The sequence below is a fragment of the Anarhichas minor genome, unplaced genomic scaffold (genome assembly GCF_050575085.1).
Source record: "Anarhichas minor isolate MPS153535 unplaced genomic scaffold, ASM5057508v1 ptg000004l, whole genome shotgun sequence".
Lineage (NCBI taxonomy): Eukaryota > Metazoa > Chordata > Actinopteri > Perciformes > Anarhichadidae > Anarhichas > Anarhichas minor.
In genome coordinates, this window is record NW_027466450.1 from 9,406,264 (window position 1) to 9,426,782 (window position 20,519).

A 20,519-nucleotide genomic window follows, 5' to 3' on the forward strand; every position below is an offset into this window, starting at 1 on the left:
TCAGCTTAGCTTGAGCTCCCAAAGAGCCCAAGGCCATATGGCCCTTCTCCAGCAGAAAGCCACTCAGCACCTTTTTAAATCTCATTAGCAAAGTAGAATTCAATCACTTATCCTGTCCGCCCGCGCTAAACGTCTCCCCTCGCACTCACACAAGTGGACATCTATGACCTCCTTTTAATTGGCGTCTGTGCTTGTGTGATAATGTTTTTAGTGCATATAATTACTTTGTAAGCAGCTGAAGCAGCTTCACTTCTCTGCAACCCCACTCCTATTCTTCACACACACACACACACACACACACACACACACACAGAGTGAACTGTTGTAATTGCAAAGGCGTCTAGGTGTTGAGCACCCTGAGATTAAACATCACCATTGTCTAATTTTGGCCTAATTAAATATTCTGTCATCACATCTTGCTGCCCGAGGTGGTGCCTTTCTTTGGGCTTGTCAGATGTGTTTTAATGCACGACAGCAGCTAGGACTGCCTGCCCTTCTGGCCCCATCAGTCCCGCACAGGGCTTCACTTTAAGTACATCATTTGCTGCTCACTGGCTGATGACGCTGCCCTGTAATGGTGCGAGTCGTAATGAAACCCAGTGGGATGTCATGTTATTCTGTCACCTTACAGACCTTATTGCCTTCTTTTCCCTTTCCTTTCCCATCTTCCTGTCTAGCTCTAATAACCTCTCTCTTACCCTCATTTTCCCCCCTCTGGCTCACTCTCTGCCTCCCTTCAAAGAGAACCTGATGCTCATGCAAGAGACCATCCAAACGGCCGCTGAGCTCCTTCAGATCAACGTGATGGACCCGCAATTCACTGAGCAACTTGGCAACCTGAGATCCAAGGTCTCTGCAATAACTCAGCCACTTTCACACATGCAACATTCATCTATCAGGACACCATTTTAATTGGAAGTACTTTGACTTGATATGATTTTGATACTGAAAAACTTGCACTACATGACAATATTGAGTTTAAATCCACTCATATGTACTGCGTGTGCCTATGATAGACGTGGTGTTATCAGGGTGGTCATGTTACGTTGCGGAGGTGTGGACTCGAGTCACAAATGTGATGACTTGAGTATCGACTTGACAAAATCAATAAATTACCTGCAGCTTGACTTGCACACCGATGACTCGTGACTTCACTTAGACTTGAGCCTTTTGACTTGAAAATACGTATCTATGTTATGTAAAAGGTTTGTACACGAAGGCGATCAACTGCCTGGTACTGGAGGTAACTCCAAAAGTGTCAGAGATGTTGGGTTTATTTACTTTTTGAGAAATCCAATCTGACAACATCCAATCAAGTTGCAGCAGAAAACCATGAGGAACTAACGTTACGTTACTGAGCGCCAGTTGGCGTCAGTTACGGTCTTCACCATTACACTCGGTAAAGAGCACATTATGACTTGTTTAGGACTTAAGGGCTTGGGACTTGACTGTCTTGACTTGGGACTTTAGTGCAAAGAATTGAGACTTTCTTATGACATATTGTTGTTTGAAACTGGTCAAATTGGATGAAAATATGGCTAACATGGACATGAACAGGCAAAAAATACAAAAACACCACTTATTAGACTTTGATTACAGTGCAAACAAAATGTTTTTTGTGGGTTGACAGTGATATTGACAGTGATATGTTTTTTCATTAAATGCTAAAGGATATTATTTGTTGCCGGTGCCAAAAACATCTTGAGATTTGAGATTTGTCCAGAAACTTACTTGGTGCTTATGTGATTCATTCTAGGTGTGCACCTTGGAGAATACAGAGTCTGTGCGTCTGCTGATGTCGGCCCTCTCCATTGAGCCCGGTCAGCTGTGTCAGACCGTTCTACCCAGCCTTCAGATCTTGGTTGAGAATTTGAATATGAACACGACCTTTTTGACCGATGCCATCTTCCTAGCCGTCATCGGAGACCCCAAAGCCTACAATGTCCAGTCAAACTGGTACAGCATTCTCTTCCTTCTTAAACGTTTTTATTTCAAGGGTTTTCACAGCAATTAGCTGCACTTTGTAAGAGAACGCTGCTCTCCCCGTCGTCTAGGTTTGTTATCTCTTTTATCCCTTTTGTATAATTTGGTAAATAGTGTTCTGGGCTGTTACGCCTAAATCTAGGATTTGAGAGTATTGAAGTCTGCGAAAAAATCGAACAGGTACTCTTGCTGTCGTTTTGGGGCCTTTCTACCTCAGTCCATTCAGCCTGCAGGTGGCCTGGCAGCTTTTAATTTTATTGATATAAAGGCAACGTTTATACTGTGAATATTTATTGTATTCCTTGATTTAAGTGCATTTCTCTGTTTGTGTCTGTGTGCATGTGTTTACAGGTCCTCTGTTTTGAGTCAAGGGTTTGGCTTTAACACCAGCAGCCTGAGCTCTTTCAACATTAACACCACCTCCCCAGGTGAAACCTTTCTCTACATCAGTTGCTGTTTTTCACGATATGATATTATACATTCCCGCAACGCTACCACACTGTTTTACAGTAGACCTGGCAGATATTTTCCTCATTTCCATTGGAAAGAAAAATAGTTTATATCCAAAATTATATAATGATTATCCATTTGTAAAAGAAAATTACAAATATCAACTTTGAAAGGAAAAACGTAGTACCAAAAAGTACGTTTTAAACTGTTCAAAATTCAGATTTGGGGTTCTGGTTACTCTCGTACTGAAAAGGATGATTCCTGGTGTGCTATCAGTAGAAAAAAGAAGACCACAAAACTTGTTTCCATAGCAACAGACTAATTTCAGCTCACCTGTCGCTCACTGGTGTGGGATGCACCGCTTTGGTTGTTGCTGGATTATCTAACAATGATAATTTACTAAAGTGGTCAATTTCTCTACTGCTCTTTTGTCCATGATTGTTGCTCTAGTGAACATTAAACCAGCCAAAACAGCAGCCAGGTGCAGCTCTTTTGTAGTTTCCACCATTATAGAAGTGAAACTACAGGTTGTATATAAAAAAAACAACTCATCCACTGTATCGACGTCGTAATAAGAAACACACTGGTCAACTTGCTCTTATATCCCTATTTCCCAGGAGTGGTGACGGTGGGTGAGATGCTGAGGAATAAAACAGCCTTCGTTTTGGATGTTCAGCAACATATGGATTTTGACCCAGCTGCTCTGCGCCTCCTGATGGAAACCATGCTGCCGAATGACAATTTAGAGGTGAGCCAGGGACATCCATACAAAAATTGTTGCCGTTATGGTACAATGGAAACAGAATTGCAGGCCGAATCAAAATCAATCAGTGGCTGGCCAATGTACACGGGCCATTTGTTGAGATCAGACATCACTTAGTGGAATACATTGCTGTCCACTTGCTAGTTATGCTAGTTAGTACACTGCAGACTATGTTGCAAAAAGTGAGCAGAAAATATCTTTAAAGAGTTTATCCGGTGGTGGTAACACATTATTGTCTGAACACTGCACAGGTAAAATAACACTAGATATGGTTGTACAGTAGCTGACCTATGTATCTCATACACATCCTTTTAATTGGACCAAACATATTTCCTTAATTGCCAACTTGAAAAACACACTGGAAGACACTTATCTTTTCCCTATTTTACTATTCCAAATCTTCACCATTGTCTCAGCATCTGTGCATTATTGCCCACCATTATTGCCAAGCATTCAGAGCAGAGGGATTGACTTGCTACATGTTGTTTTCACTAAATAGAGGAGAAATCAAACCCACCAGGTTGCCACACTAGCACAGGGATTTGGAAGCCCATTTACCATATAAAGCCTCAGGTGAACAGTTTGAAAGTAGTAATGGTTATGCCTGTCTGTTGTTCTTTGCACGACATACTTTCTCATGTGTTTCTGTTGCCAGTATTAACTGTTTCCATACTCTCGTAATGCTTTTGAAACAGATCCTGTCCTGGTTGGTCAACTTGCGTCATTGCAACTCCGCTGCAGCCTTGAAAATGAAAAAGACAGATGTGGACCTCTCAAAGACCTTCTGCTCCTTGTCTGTAGAACAGTGGTACAGCTTCTCGCTGCTCATGGCTCGCCATCTCAACATGGAGAAACTCATCTACAGAGTAAGACTGATTTCAGAAAAAAAAAAACATGTTACAGTTTCTTCAAAAGTGAATGCTTTTTTTCTTTATCTGTACTAGAAAATGAGCGAAAGTGGTGAATGCACGTTCTTCTGTAATGGCTGAATGGCTAAAGCAATCGTTTTTTGTTGGGCTGTCACAAACATGTTTGATGCCCCAGGGTTTTTGTTTGAGGAACATGTTAGAAAGAGAGAAACGCTTTTGTCCAAGAAAATGTTCACTAGACAAAGCTCCTTTACACATAACTGATGTTTTTCCTTTTGATGTAAGAAAACTGTCCATCCCCAAAACTAATCTAGTTACCTCAATACACTCATTTAAAAAAAAAATTAACAGGCATCTGTAATAGGCCTCTTTTCTATTTCAAGTGCAACATGTACTTAGTTTAATCATAAATAGTTTATCTCATCATTAAAAACATCTAATGCACTTGTAAAGACTAGAGATGAAAGAAAAAAATAGCTGTCACAGTGAGGACATTAAAACTATGGAAACATCACAGCAAGAATAAGAATTAATCCGTACCGATCCCTAACCATCAAATTAGGTTGCCCACTTAGCCCCACCCTTTTTGCATTCTGTATATAACCTCTAGGCAATAAGGGAGGATCCAGAGATTAATGGGACTTTGATTGGGGATTTGGAAACAAGATGACATTTTGCTTACTCTGAGAAACCCAGAGAAGAAGTGTGCCCAAATTGGTGTCCTTTCTGAAACTGTTTGGCTCATAGTCTGGATATAAATTGAACAAACAAAAGTCCAAATACTTTCTGATTTGCACAGCAGATTTGACTTAAAATGGGACTCCCCTGCTATTAAATATCTTGTAGTTTGGATCACAAATCATCATCATCAGAATACAGAAATCTAATTATGCTCCTGCTACGAAGACAATGAAAGTAGACCATGTAGTATATCATCCATCTATATATACTGTATATGTATTGACAGTGTGGTAAAACAATAGCAGACCCCTTTCATCCTTTAATATATTTTGTGTAAAAATCCTGCTCTGTACCAATGTGTGGCTCATACCAACCCGTCTTCTATTCTTTTTTTCTTTAACCTGAAAACACCAACATAAAAGTAAAAAAAAACCTGTAGACACATGTTTGAATGCTGGTTACTGTCTTTCAGAGGGTTTTGTCTGAAGAACTGCAGAGCCTGGTGGGAGTTATGCTCCAGATTGCTGAGGTTATAACCAACATGATGGACACAATTATTCCTGCTGTGGGTCAGCTTCAAAACTTCATGCTCTCCATCGAAGACCTCAACCTGGTGGCCAACAGTGAATTTCACCAGGTATATAGTCTTTGCTACTGTGCAGTGCATTACCCACAATGCATTCATGTGTTTATCTATCTTTGTGTGAAAACTAAACTTCGCCAAAATGAAGGAATGCGGTTTCATTGCTCTGTGACCATACTGCTTACACAAAACATTTCCTTGCTGATGCTTGTTTTAAATGTTCTTTGAGGGCTTTTAGTTTTGTATTCCCATTTGCATGACACATATTCAATTTTGAGTTCATGAAAATCATAAAGTAACAAAAGTTTCAATCTCTGTTTTTCCCCAGATGGTGAGAGGAAAGAGGTCCACCATCTCTAGCAAAGCGACCTTTGTCACCCTCTCTCGAGCGTTGTGCAATAAAGGAATCCTGGCTGTGCTGGGAATCTCAAAACTCCCCATCACGCCAGAGTCAGACTCCGCCTTCCCCGACCAGCACCAGAGGGAGCAGATGATTGAGAGGTTCAAGATTCCAACAAATGCCAGTATGTTCATTTTTAATTGTATCTTTGGTCTTGTTATTCAGTCTTTTTTGTAGTATTCCTTTGCTATCAGAATCGTTCACGGTTATTATCTTATTACAAGATATACACAATCAAAATAAGTAACATGTACTGTAGGCACATCACAGAGAAGAAAAGAAACGTTTTCCTAGCATCCTAAGCCTAAATCATAAAATTGGCAATAATAGAGTAGAGTATCATACGCCCTTAACAATGGGCCTTATATTGAATAGGGATACGGGTGGACACTTCTCGTGCTCACAGACAGTGAAAATTCAAAACTCAAAAGTGACACAGAGATGCTAGCTAGTAGCTAGCCAGCTGCTTTAAGGAAATCCAATAATGGCTAAAAATCTTCACCAACTTTTCTCCCTCAAGACTTTAGAAAAATGTTAAGTTTGCTCACTTTTTTTCTTTATTATATTTTTCTTATCATCCAACCTCAAAAGTGATCCTCAAACTGTCTAAATATTTTCATGAAAAACTTGCCAATAAAAACCTAAATACTGTTTGTCTAATGGCTCTGCTCTCGTCTTTCCTCGTGTAGCTCCCTTCTGTATGAACATGTACCTGGACATGGTCAATACCACTGGAGGAGCCATCGCCTGGGCCTTCCTCAAACCAATGCTGATGGGACAAATTCTGTATACCCCCGACACACCTGTCACCAGGGCCATAATGGAGAAGGTACATACTCAAACATATCACAGCCATCTTCTCTGGGGGTTAATACCTTCATGACCTTTATGAACTTTATGTTCTAAATCCTCCGAAAGCCCTCATCTGACTTTGTCACGCATTCACAGAGGTTTTTTATCACTTCTATTTCTACCTCCTCTAAGCGATAGTTACCTCTGTAGTCTTCATGCACCCCGACTGACATTTAGTAAGCAAGAAATACTGTGTTGCAGGGAGTTTACACATATTTGTATGCACCACCATCTTCTACTGTGATTCTAGTTTGAGCAGGTTTTAGAGCAAGCCACACACACAAACACAGCAGGTTATGAAACCTTGCTGATACCCAACCATTTCACATGCTCTCGTCCTTGTCCTCTCTTTGTCCAGGCCAATGCCACCTTGCAGGAGTTTGCGAATCTTAGGAAGTACTCCGAGGACTGGATTGAGTCCTCCAACTTCATCATAAAGTCTGCCGAAATACTTACCCACACTTTGCCAATGCTGCAGGTACAAAAAAACTCTGTCTCCTGTATATCTAATTATTCTCCCTGGCTCGCTGTCGGCTCGCTGAAATTCTGGAGATAAACTTTGCAGTGGTCTGCGACGAGTTTCAGCAGCAGAATATTGATGTTGTGCATCGTCTCTCCCGCTCTCTCTCCCCTCCTGTCAGAATTCCCTCGGCAATTCCTTTGTTGAGAATTTCATTGAGATGCAGACAGACATCAATGTCGGCAGAATGAAGGAGACGCTCAGCAACTTCTGTGAGTGAGCATTTGAAGGTCTTACTTTTGTAAGCTGCAGATACCAGGCTTAGCTTTACATTCCTCCCTCCCTTAATGCTTGTAAAATATCCACGCTATCAGAAAATAGGACTGCTCCTTTGGTTTAAAGGAAGCATTGTACTCATTTCAACATGCATTTCTGAAGGCGTCTCTCCTTGATGTCATTATGCATGTCGGTCTTTTTTTCCACAAGGTCTGACTTTGACGTACAGGTATTTGATTAGATTGCATGTTATTGTCGGGCCATATTTCTTTCTCACTTAACATAAAATAACAAGCCATGACATTAAACAGACACCGCAAATGTCTTTTTTTTTCATTTGGATTTACAGCAATCAAATCTGAAACTGCACTTTCTTTAACCCTGTCAGTACATTTCTAAATATCTTTTTTTTCCGAAGCTAACATGACCGTCATGCTGGAGAAAAACAAACACATAATGAACCAGATCACCACCTTGTCAAGCCTGATGGTGAACATCTCCTCCTGTATCAAGTTTGACCGTTATCGTGGCTACGACTCTGCCGACGAGCTCAACACTGTAGCTCAGGACCTTGCCAAAAACCGTGATCTCTACGCAAGTGAGTAAATATTGGGTGTGATGGACAAGCTTTATTTGGAAAGAGCAGAGTTTGTAGGTAAGATAACACCAAGGTTTATAAGCCAAACATGTGACGTAAAAAGTACAACGGATACAAAGTGTCCACCTTATCAAACATTGCTTCCTCTAAAAGGGTCTTCTTTGTTGATAATGAGTTGAGGTGAGGACACTTACAGGAGAACTGACTCTGGAACAGTTTATCTAGGACAAGGAACATAAGAGCTACTCTGGTCTTTTGAATTTTGTTAGTATAAAGTGTGTGTAGTGAGATGCTGCAATCTGTCTTTAAGGTGTCATCTTTAAGCTTCCCAAAGACGAGGACTCATCCTCCGCCACATCCTCCCTGCCTCCCAAAGTCAGCTACACTATCCGCATGCACATGGACAACGTCATGCGTACTGACCGAGTCCGGGAAGCTATATTTTATAAGGACAACCACATCTCGGCCAGGCTGACGCTGCGCTACAACCGAGGCTTTGTCTACCTGCAGGAGAACATTGATCGGGCCATCATTGAGACCCAGACTGGACAGAGAGTCACAGAGCCAGCTGTCCAGCTGCAGCCCTTCCCCTATCCCTGCTACCTTCGGGATGAGTGAGTCTCCTGAATAAATGGATGCACACTCATACATGCAAACAAGCACACACACATACAGTATGAGCATGCTCCCATATGGAATGCATGCGTAGAAACGTGAAAGGATCCTCAGCGTCTCTGAGGGGAAGTACAGGCATTGATGTGGAATAATGCAGGCTCTCTCATTATTCATTTGCCACTTGGGACTGACAGTAAGTAGTCATTCACAGGAATCTTTCTCATTATAATTGGCTCCGCACCATGTGCATGAATATTCACCTTTATTGTGCATTCATCTTTGAAGACCTTACACGCACGCGCATACGCTAAAACACCCTTCAAGCTATTCAGGAACACGTCTCTGTAGTAAACATCTCATTTTAAAAATGGCTTTAACTTGTGCATCTATACATGGCATTGTTTCCAACAAATCACACTGGACTGTAATGCCTATGGTTGTGCTTGCCCTCGACTGCTGGTATCTCATCTAAGGAGCTCCAGCGGGCCACTAGTCTCTGGCTGGCTGCCTTCTGACCAACTATAAGATACGTTGAACCTCGCCTTTCTGTCGTTCTGATTTATTACACAGCAAAAACAATTTCTGACATGAGCTGCGCAATATAGCTGTGTGGTATGAAAAACAGCAAGCACTGAATTCGTATGTATCAGGCTCCAGATATGATTAAGTAAAGAAATACAAAAATGAAATGGAGAGGCATTTATTTTGCGTAAATAATAAGAGGATCAGAACACGGCTGTCAACAATCTCCAAACCGCCCCTTCGATATTGTTCTTCCACTCTTCATCTCAGTCTCTCTGTCAAGCCGGTGACTGAATGATAGGCCTTTTCATCTGCTGTTGTTGACAGTGATTGGATGTTAGGTTTTCTAGAGATTTGACTGACAGCTCGCACCTCTGTATTCTCCAGGTTCCTGGAGGCCATCGCTTTTGTATTCCCTCTCATGATGATGATAGCCTGGGTGCTGTTCGTGGCTGATTTTGTAAAGAAACTGGTACATGAGAGAGAGCTGAGGCTGCATGAGGTAATCTTTGTTTTCACTTGAAAAAAGATCAAACCTGCCACTGACGTCTGGGTTTCTAAGATGCTGTGTAATGACACTGTCCATGTCTTTTTGTGTTTCTTTTTTAAATGTACATTCATTGACATTACCAAATTATTTTTGATGAACGGTTGCCAGTGTGATAAGCAGAGCCTTTCTCTCAGAGTTTTGAAGACAGCATCAAATGTTAACTCTTCGTCCCCTAGACCCTCCAGGTTTATTTGCTGTAAACATTCATAAGCACCATTGGCAAGCAAGCAAGCACAGAAACTGTATTGTTTACTGTTTTTCTGTGTTTTCCCATCCATTGCTATTCTTGCTTTTCCCACAGTACATGAAAATGATGGGAGTCAACCCGCTCAGCCACTTCTTTGCTTGGTTCCTGGAGTCCACCGCTTACTTGGTGTTGACCGTCTTCTTGGTCACGATGGTGCTGAAGTTTGGCAGAATTCTGCCCAACAGTGACGGCTTCCTCCTTTTCTTGTACCTTTGCGATTATGCTTTGAGCATCCTGTCCTTCAGTTACCTCGTCAGCTCATTCTTTGACAAGACATACATCGCCGGCCTGAGTGCAAGCCTCCTTTACATCTTTTGCTTCTTCCCGTTCATTGTGGTCGTGGCCGTGGAGACAAAACTCACCTTTACCCAGAAGGCCGCCCTGGTGAGAAACCTCCTCTGTCATGACTCATGTATATTAAAGAAGTACTAGTACTGTGATATATACTGTGATATATATATATGTTACAAAAAACAACAATGAACTACTAAGAATTGAAGGGAGAGATAAGAAAGGACACAGTCATTTCATTGTATTCCAAAAAAATTGATTTACTCTAACCAATAAAACTATTTTATTAACATTGTGATTCAAAATATATTACTGCAGCCTTAAAAAGGCAGTTACTTTATGAAATAGTCTGAGTAAACGGTGGCTTTAGCCTCCAGTTGTTTTCCATTGCGAGGTTTGATTTTTCATTTTGACATGCGTAGCATTGTAGTGCACGGCAAAATGACAGTTTACAAATACTTCTGTTTGCAGAGCACAGTTTACCTGCCTTCTTATGCTGAAACAAGTTGTGCACATTTACTTAATACATACTTTATTTTTTATTTTGGTGCTTGCTGTCTGATATGATCATTAATAACATAATAGCATCACTGCGTACATCTAAAGCCTTGTTTGCATTGAACAAAACTTTTCAGATCATGATGAGAAAGGTATATCACGTCGTACTGACACAAGGTTGTCAAGACCATAGAAGAGAGGTTTTATGGAAAGGCATTGTCTAAAAACAGTAGATATGTGTTTTTGTTGTTCTTCTTTCACTGCTTCTCTCACTGTAAACTATAATTGGCCTCTTATTTTCCTACAGGGTTTGTTTTCCCCCACCTGTTTTAGTCATGCCAGTCAATATATCTCTCGGTACGAGTCCCAAGGAGAAGGTATGTATATGTAGACATCTGCATGCATCAAACACGATCTCTTTGAAACATAAGCTACTTTAGTCAGTGGGAAGCTAATTAAATCTTCTGTCGACCTCCTCAGGCATTCAATGGAGCAACTCCTACACCTCGCCCATAGCTGGAGACACATCTTCGTTCGGTTGGCTGTGCTGGCTGCTGCTCATCGACTCCATCCTCTATTTCAGCATCGGGGTTTACATCCGCATGGTCCTCCCAGGTAAACTGTATAATCATACAAGGCTTTAAAACTTCAAGCAGAATGATCTTCAAGTCAAGGAGTCCGGATACTTACAATAGTTCAAACACTTTTTCAAACCATTGGGATTCACTTCTCCATCCAGTTAATTCTAGTGAAAGGTTGATCAGAGAATTTGTTTTTGCTAATTTGCTGTACAAATGAATGCGTGACGAGACCAATAGTTCTCATTAATCTAGCTAGCAGGGTTAAAGCAGATTTTATAGTTGGTCTGTACAGTTTGTTTGGATTTGCTTTACTTTGTTGGATTCTACTTTTGCCAAGCTAACGGTGTACCAACTCGTCTTTGTCAGGTCAGCTGTTCTTGAAGGGTAATGGCAGTATTAGCACATAGCATGACAATATTAGCATTAGCGTGATAATACTAGCTCTCTAGCTATATTAGTAAAGTATCGGGAGTAGAGGGACCATAATGCTAGCATCCTGTCACTGTGGAAATGTTAACTCAGAGGTAATTTAATTATTTTACTTTTTTCTAAGCAGTGTGTCATGTAATAATTAGACGTCTTGGGTTCTTATTTATCCCTTCAGGAAAGTACGGCATCCCTGCCCCATGGTACTTCCCCTTCAAGGCCTCCTTCTGGACCAACCTGTGTTGTTGCGTTAAGTCAAACAGTAAGGTGGGCAGAGGACTCCTCTTTACCAACATAATGCAGAAAAACCAGCCCGTCTTCGCTGACGACAAGGGAAAAGGTACAGAAAAAAAAAATGACATTGTACTATCTCGCGGCAGATAACAAAAAGCAATGCTGTCTCCTCCGGTGTTGTGTTTTGAAGCAAGAACATGATGTCTTTCCTTTCATGTCATTTTTTTTTTGCTAACCCCAACTCCTGCCTACATTTATATTGTATTTCACCCTCACTCTTCATTAAATTCCTGTCCCCTGTGAGTTTGATTTACAGGTTGCCTCTGTCTCCATGTTTCTCTTAGGCCAGAGCACTCTTTCCTCTCAGGCTGGGGAGGATTTCTCAGAGCTCCCAGTGGGCGTTGCCCTCCATGGTCTCAGCAAGATCTATGGCGACCGAGTAGCAATTGAAAACCTTAATGTTTCCTTCTACGAGGGCCATGTCACCTCACTGCTTGGTCACAATGGAGCCGGCAAGACCACCACCATGTATGTGTGGCACAATTTTTCTCTATTTCCACAGTATCAGCTAGTCGTAAGATGAATACAAATGCATATAACATGTAACAATTCATATACTGAATGAAGTGTCTTTTAAATTTGATTTGTGCATCCCTTCAATCAACAGACCCTTTTAAGGGGTCTTCTGCTGACAGGGGGATTGTTTTGTCCAAATCTGGCACAGCTAATGCACCGTTGTAGAGACTGGCCTTACAGGTTTTCATTTACTGGAGCACTTACATTTACATTTTAAATTTGACGAATTTTGCTGATGCTCTTATCCAGAGCAGCGCACAATGAATGCATCAGCGAATAAGATTCAACAATATAAAAAAAAGAAGGGATTCCATGGCCTTCAATATTCTTGGGACCAATAAATCATTTTTTAACAGGAAAGTGCCTGTAAGAAAGTACAAAAAAGAGCAAATGAAAGGGCCTTTTTTTATAATATAGACTTTTTCCCAAATATGAAACCCAAAAACTGAATTAACTCACATTGTAAATGATCATGCTTTGTGCTTAGGTCTCTCCTGACTGGCCTTTTCCCACCATCTTCGGGCACCATTGAGGTTTACGGCAGAGACATGCAGAGCAACATCGATGAAGTTCGCAGAGAGCTGGGGGTTTGCATGCAATATGATGTCCTCTTTGACCACATGACCACCAAGGAGCACCTGCTGCTCTACGGCGAGATCAAGGCCCCACACTGGTCATGCAAGGAACTGCACGAACAAGTCCGCGAGTGAGTGACCGATCATCCATTACAGGGAGCATGCTTAATGTCATAATGCACTGTCTTAAAGATGATGTCAGGGGTTCTACATAATGTAGCAGTGGTTTCATTTTATAACCTGTTTTAATAAAAGACTCAATGAAATAGACCTCTATTGCTCTGCCAATGTCATGTTCTGCCAATAGAAAGGTAATAAGGGCAGAGGTTATGAGAGTTTAACAGTGAATAGTAGCAGTGACTGGTTACACAGGGGACATTTTTAAAGATTACAAGTTATATTCAGATATAATTACTTCCTGTAATTTACAGGTATATATATATATATATATATATATATATATATATATATATATATATATATATATATATATATATATATATATATATATATATATATATATATATATATATATATATATATATATATATATATATATATATATATATATATATATATATATATATATATATATATATATATATATATATATATATATATATATATATATATATATATATATATATATATATATATATATATATATAGGCATTAATGCAAGAATTCAAAATAATTGTTACACTTTCTATCCTTGAAATTAGCCCCCACTTTAGCGTCTCAGGAGCTGTGAAATATTAAGCTCACATTTTCCATAAGAATTTTTTATATATTTTATTTTATGCCTTTTTTCCCCCTTTGCGTCCTTTTTGTTCTGAGGCTTATAGGAACAATCATTGTAAAAAAGAAAATAAAAAATGATTCTGTGGTATAAAGCTATGGGTTGAACCCCCAGTTGCATCGTGAAACTATTTCTGGAGGGTTTTTGCATGACTAGAGGAGCAGTAATAAGCCTCAACTTAGAGGCAAGAAACTGAACCTCTCCACTGGTTCCTGTAGTTCAGAAACCCCTGCTCGGTTACTGATGGAACTGATGGAAGTATAACTCAGAAACTGGGTTGTAATGCACATAAAAAGTATGTATGTAACATGAGCTCCTTGTTAAATGCTTTTCATTGACTCCCTTGTCAGGATCCTAGAGGAGACAGGCATGCACGCACACAGACACAAGCGGGTGGGCACTCTGTCAGGTGGCATGAAGCGCAAGCTGTCAATCTCCATTGCCTTCATAGGGGGCTCTCGCTTGGTGGTTCTGGATGAACCCACTACTGGAGTTGATCCCTGCTCCAGGCGCAACATCTGGGACATTGTTCTCCAGTACAAGAAACGTGAGTCTCTCAGACATACAACACATTCAACACTAAAAAAGTGTTCCGGTTAATTCGATTTCACAAACTCTCCATTGAACTTAAAGGTACAGCTACTGCTGTTATTACTATAACCACCTGTAGTATTACTGGTATCACTAATAATAATGATGATAATGATAAGAGGAACAGGAAGAAATAGCAGAAGAAGAAGAAAAATTAACTGAACAAAACAAGCAAAGTATTGTCTCCTTTTTTGTCACGTGGGGTCCCGCAGGGCTCGATACTTGGCCCGATTTTGTTCAGTTTGTATCTATCTGTATGTCTGTATCTGCTAACCCATGGCCATATTATCCGTTACTTTAGTTTAGTCTTGAAAATCATAACAATCTGGATTCCCTGCAGTGTTGCCTTGTTGTTATCAAAGACTAAACAGCCTCTAACCATCAGCTTAAATATTCATATAAACCAGAAGTGTTGTCTGTCAGGCCAGCGCTCTCCAAAGTCATTGTTGAACAACTTATTTATGCCTTATTCACGTTTTAATTTCCTCTCGCCTTGACTACTGCAATTCATTATGTACTACTGCCTCAATCATGCTGCAATTACTCATCGACAGTTGGTGCATAATGCAGCAGCAAGGCTTCTGACAAACACTCAGAGAGCGTATCTCACCAGCCCTGACTCAATTACATTGATTCCCATTTGTTTTGGAATTCATTTTCCGTATTACTTTTAAGCCCCTCATGTTTGTCTCTGCAATATAATTATGATCTTGTAACTCCTTATTCTGCACCAAGACCCCAAACCAAATGTTTTGAAAAGTTCCAAAGTCCAGGCTTAAGAAAAAAGGGAGTTCTTGCTTTTCAGGTCAAGACTGTGTCACATTTTAAAAAGCTTTTAAAAAAAAAAAAAAACTTTATTGGCATCATGGGTTTTTACAACTTATAACTCCAATAGTTTTGTGTTGTACTTTTATGTTTTGTCTTCTCGTATTTTACGTTCACCCGTGAAGCACCTTGGTTTTAAATGTGGTTTAGAGAAAAATGCATTTACTTACCTCTTCAACAGTATGTAACATTGGAAGCTAATCAGTGTAAGGGGTTCCCATGAATAACCGCTGATGAGTAATTAATCACATTGCATCATGTTCATCCAATCAGACATAGACAACTTCATTATTGTCTAATCTGTGTACAAAAATATTCAAATTCCCATTCTGTAGTGCACACACTCACATGGCACAGGCACTCCAAACTCTGTAGCTCTAGTGTTTTCCACTGAAGACGCCTCCCACTCCCTATCTACTAAGAGGGACAGGAGTAGAAGAGCAGGAACCGGAAGCAGACCCTGGAGGGCTTAATCTTGTTCATGCTTGTGACTTTAAATTTAGCATATAATTAACCAAAAAAAATCCAGTATTTTTTCTTTAGGCTGTTTCAGAGTTGCAGCAGCAATGGCAGGGAGACTGCTAAATGTCATATAATTGTAGCTGTGGAAAAATGTCCTGCGTAATTGGCCCTGTCTCAGATGTTAGTGAGATTTTGGTGCCGGGGGAATCTGTTTCAAAATAAGCTTTCTTCATTGCTTGCTGTTTGTGCGCCTTTTTCTCTGATGATTTCTATGTGCACGCACGACACAGCTTGAGTGTGTGACTTTGTCGTTGTGATGTCTGGTTTGTTTATTTGGATGTGTGTTGTTGCATAATGTTTGTATGTCTGCAGCTGCACTTAAAAGGCCAATGTGAACCCACTAGGATAGGAAAATAAGGAAAATAACTTTGCCATTATACATCTAAATATGGCTTCTGTGTTGTTCTTCCACCCTTCGCAAAACTTAAAACTCCTACAGAGCTCAACAGATTACCATGGCTGGTGAAGATAATCTCACTGTTTGCATTTCACTGACATCGAATCACTGGCTTTTCCTGTATTACGTTTCTTTATACTCACACAATGCCCTTTAGCTTCCGTTTGAGTTGCAGTTATGGGTCAGAGAATGGTATAATGATCCGTACACAAATAATGCAGATTGTTTTATGTGTGTGTCCTGCAGATCGCACCATCATCATGTCCACCCACCACCTGGATGAGGCTGAAGTACTGAGCGACCGCATCGCCTTCCTGGAGAAAGGAGGTTTAAAATGCTGCGGATCCCCCTTCCACCTGAAAGACAAGCTGGGTCAGGGCTACAAACTCACTCTCACCAAGAAGGTATTCATCCTGACATACAGTCACAATGTTTGGGACATTTAATTTAAACTTGTCAAATAATTCATGTTTCCCTGGTGCTCGATGTTAACATTTTACCATAAGTGAAGGTTGAGTGATTGTAGGCCACAGCCTTTATCTTCGAGGAGTGAGAGAGTAAACTATATCTAATGTATTTTACTCAGACTTTATCTTAACAATGACAATGCACAGCCAGCATAAAAAGTAACATTCCCCAATACATTATAATATATATTATAATGGAGGAGCTGGCCTGTTCATGTGTAAATAAATTATTGGTTTTATTTCTGCCACATTAGACACACAAGGGTTGAACACAATATATATTGCAATAGTGTGATTTATATCGGATGTATTGGAAAACTGCTAAATAGGCTAAATTCAACACAAATAATTCTCTGCTGCCTGCTGCAAACTGGCTCATACTTTTTTTCAGGATACTATATCGTACACTGCATTCCAAATGTAGCTATTTCAATTTTTGACGTCTTACCAAATTGAAAAGAATCCTTCCATCCCATATAGTGCTGTATATGCCAGTTTCATATTGTGGTCAAAACTACAATTCCCTTCCCTATTCTGTATTTTGGCTGTTTCTTTTTTAGGCTGTATCAAGCGCCTTTTCTATGTAGCAACAACTGAAATGGATGATGTTAGCAAGGGTAGAACGGTAGAGCATACACGTCCCAAAAAAAACAGACAAAATAAAGAAATATATATTTGAAGCCACCGGCAGATGATTTCTAGTTGTGCAAAGTAAAGCTGTGTAATGTTGATAATAAATCACGTCCTAATCTGTTCCTGCTTTCCTATCTGCGGATGCAGAATTTAGAATCTGAGCGGATTGACAATGCTGAGCTGAAGTCCTTCATCCAAGCTCATGTACCAGAAGCTCGACTGAAGGAGGCCCTGGGGGGTGACCTGGTCTACTCACTGCCCCCCTTTACCTCATCCAACGCCTCCTCATACCGCTCCCTCCTGACCGCGCTGGACTCCAACCTGGACGCCCTACAGCTGGGGGGCTATGGCATCTCTGACACCACCCTAGAGGAGGTAAGCTCATACACAACCACACACAAAAACACAAGTTCACGCTGCAGACACAGTGGAGAAGAACTTTTTTTCTGTGTAAAAATGTGGTAGTGCTCATAAGCTTGATCATATTGACACATAAGCATAATCACAAGCCGTAGCATTTTTCTGATTTACTTTTTGACATTTATTTGGTCTGTTCTGTGACTTTTTTTTGGTCTGTGTAGGTGTTTCTCCAGTTGACTGATGGAAACACAGAAGCTGAGACTGAGAACATCCCCCTGTCTATCTCAGAGACAATTTCTGACACTGATTCCATAGAAGGCTTCCCTTCAGACCCCAGTGGAAGCATCTCCAGCTTTGGAGACAGTATCAGTGAGTAAAAGGATGCATGATGGAAAACTTTGTAAAACTGCTATTTTTCATTTGTATTCAATCTTTATTTAATCAGACAGTCTCATTGCAGTGACATCTATTTTCCAAAGACAGACCTGGGAACAAGTAACATTCACAAAAACACAATCAGCGGAACATAAACGAAACAACTACACAGTAAACAAGGAATTTAAAACGGTTACGATCATAAACAAATCAGATAATAAAGCTTTAAAATCTCCAAGGGGAATGTAAGACTCTAGTCTGAGGGCAGTTTGTAGTTCAATCATTATGCTGACATTCTTTTTTTTTTTTTCTATTTTAGATTTTCAAAGATAAGCTAAGATATTTGAAGTACACTTACTCGGCTGACCTACAGTAGTTCAACATCTTCTACATTTTGACGGATTGCACTGACATCTTTTGTGATCCAATCTACCCGTTTTAACCTTTAGCTCAGTGTGCTCTGAAGAGGGAAAAAAAAGGCAGACGGAACAGAATTGATTAAATCCTGTCACAATTTCCTCTCCCATGTGTTCCAGAGCTTACCGGTCCATCCATGGCGCGTGGCATGGCCCTGGCATGGCAGCAGATGGCAGCCATTCTGATCAAGAGGTTCCACCACAGCCGCAGAGACTGGAAGGGCCTGATCTCCCAAATCCTGCTCCCTGTTCTGTTCATGATGTTTGCGATGGCTCTGGGCTCAGTCAGGAACGACCTGCGTCACTATCCTGAGCTGGAGCTCAGCCCTGCGCTTTACAACTTCGGGCAGAGCTACTCCTTCTTCAGGTCAGTCCCCATGGCAAAGAAAATACAAGGGAGGGAGGGGAGGCCACAGAAGCAAACAAGGTTAATCAGGGTGATTTTACACCGAGCATGTTTGGAGCGGTTCAATCGAACTCTGAAGCTCTGCTCTTTTGTTTCAATTAATTTGACGTGGCGAGACAAATGTCCATGAGACTCAGTTGGCAACAAATAATCACACCAGTGTCCCTGAAAAAGTGAGTCTTTTCCAAGCTCATTTTGACGTAATTAGTTTGAGCAATATCAGGAAACTACTTCAAACGTTTTACTGTATAAATGTGGGGAATTCTGGAAAAGGCTACAAACAAATCATCACAGTTGTGTGTATCTCAAGTGACATTGCTGTTATACTGTAACTGACTTGGTTTGTGGAAAAAGCTTGGAGGATGTTGTATTTACAAAAATCCTACTGTTCAGCTTGAAGGATGCGCTATAGTAAAATATCAAATTTTGAAACCAAAGAGCCGCTAACTGCAACTTTGAAGCAACTTGACGCTTGATTGTTCCGTTGGGTTTCTTCATCATTTGCGGGGCCACGACGTGTCTCACTTGTTCTAAAATGAATTTAAAGCAGCAGTTTGTTGAAGGGCAGACAGTCCTTAAGGAGAGCGAGAGAGGGAGAACGCGAGGGAAAGAGATAATTGTGATGAAGACGGATGAGATGTGAGATCAAAGGGATAGAGATTAAGAGCGTCAGGAGGTTGCGAGATGTCTTCCTTCTTGAGAAGCGCTATTGTTTGATCAAGGGTTATGTAGCAAGAGAGAAAAGAGGTGCCAATCCATATCAAAGGCCGTATGGATGCTCTTCCAAGTCTTCTTCTTCAGCTTGATATACAAAAGTGATTGAAGAATAATATTTATTTTAAAAGAGATTAATGATAGTCCTGTGCTATAGGTAGTCGTCTCATATTTTATGAACTTTCTCAGAGCACTGTGTTTTCAGACTTTGCTGTATGAACAATACAAATGCAATGATCTGAATGTTTATTAATGAGTGCATTAAAAGGCAAGGGAAGGATCAAATAAATAAAAAAAAACTGTTCCCCACACTAACATTATTAGAATCACAGACTGTGTCCCCATGGTGACTTTATTGACAATATTGTGAGTCAGTAAATTGATCTCATACCAGCTTCTCTACAAGGAAAACCTTAATGAATGCCAACCTTGAAACCCCAGTCACCAAGATTGATTTGAATAAATCAATGAAGTCCAACCCCTCTGTCATGTTGGAGCCTTATGAAACAACCTTTTGTTTGAGTGAATGTATTTAGTATTGTTGTAGTTATGCTGTAGTTCACTTAAATGCCTGTGTAACCTCTGACTTGACGCTGACTGTTTTATTTCTGACTCCACAGTAACCAAAATCCCAACTCCACCAAGCTGAAGGACACCATGATGTCATTCCCTGGGATCGATAACGCCTGCCTCGACAAGTCCGATAACCCGTACGTAATCACACCTCAAACGCCAGCTTTTTCCCCCCTGAGAATACTAAATGTGTCAGTGATAGTCTGGGTACCCGTGCTCAGTTTCCCTATGCATTGTCCCCTTTCCCACACGTACGGCATTTTCATATTTCACTCATTGTCAATCTTTGCATGCCTCGTCATTCACCTTGTTTCATTTTACCTTTCTTCCTCCGTCCTATTCCTGCCGCTCTCTCACCCTGGTTTCTCTCTATTTTCCTGCCGCTCAGCTCAACGTATGTGGCTGAAAGCC

General features: G+C 40.6%; 1 protein-coding gene across 1 annotated transcript in view; it reads left to right on the forward strand.

The window, feature by feature from the left end:
* Window positions 1–20,519, forward strand: part of abca12 (ATP-binding cassette, sub-family A (ABC1), member 12) — a 57,726-nt gene that overhangs the window by 21,108 nt on the left and 16,099 nt on the right. The window contains exons 30-54 of the mRNA XM_076112046.1: window positions 743–849; window positions 1,757–1,956; window positions 2,335–2,411; window positions 3,054–3,181; window positions 3,892–4,062; window positions 5,219–5,383; window positions 5,658–5,853; window positions 6,419–6,558; window positions 6,940–7,059; window positions 7,223–7,313; window positions 7,736–7,915; window positions 8,226–8,529; window positions 9,440–9,554; window positions 9,904–10,233; window positions 10,946–11,015; window positions 11,119–11,253; window positions 11,824–11,985; window positions 12,224–12,407; window positions 12,943–13,161; window positions 14,180–14,376; window positions 16,411–16,569; window positions 17,407–17,639; window positions 17,846–17,993; window positions 18,536–18,782; window positions 20,156–20,245. Coding sequence (XP_075968161.1) covers window positions 743–849; window positions 1,757–1,956; window positions 2,335–2,411; window positions 3,054–3,181; window positions 3,892–4,062; window positions 5,219–5,383; window positions 5,658–5,853; window positions 6,419–6,558; window positions 6,940–7,059; window positions 7,223–7,313; window positions 7,736–7,915; window positions 8,226–8,529; window positions 9,440–9,554; window positions 9,904–10,233; window positions 10,946–11,015; window positions 11,119–11,253; window positions 11,824–11,985; window positions 12,224–12,407; window positions 12,943–13,161; window positions 14,180–14,376; window positions 16,411–16,569; window positions 17,407–17,639; window positions 17,846–17,993; window positions 18,536–18,782; window positions 20,156–20,245 — 4,168 coding nt within the window. The remainder of the gene's footprint in view (window positions 1–742; window positions 850–1,756; window positions 1,957–2,334; window positions 2,412–3,053; window positions 3,182–3,891; window positions 4,063–5,218; window positions 5,384–5,657; window positions 5,854–6,418; window positions 6,559–6,939; window positions 7,060–7,222; window positions 7,314–7,735; window positions 7,916–8,225; window positions 8,530–9,439; window positions 9,555–9,903; window positions 10,234–10,945; window positions 11,016–11,118; window positions 11,254–11,823; window positions 11,986–12,223; window positions 12,408–12,942; window positions 13,162–14,179; window positions 14,377–16,410; window positions 16,570–17,406; window positions 17,640–17,845; window positions 17,994–18,535; window positions 18,783–20,155; window positions 20,246–20,519) is intronic.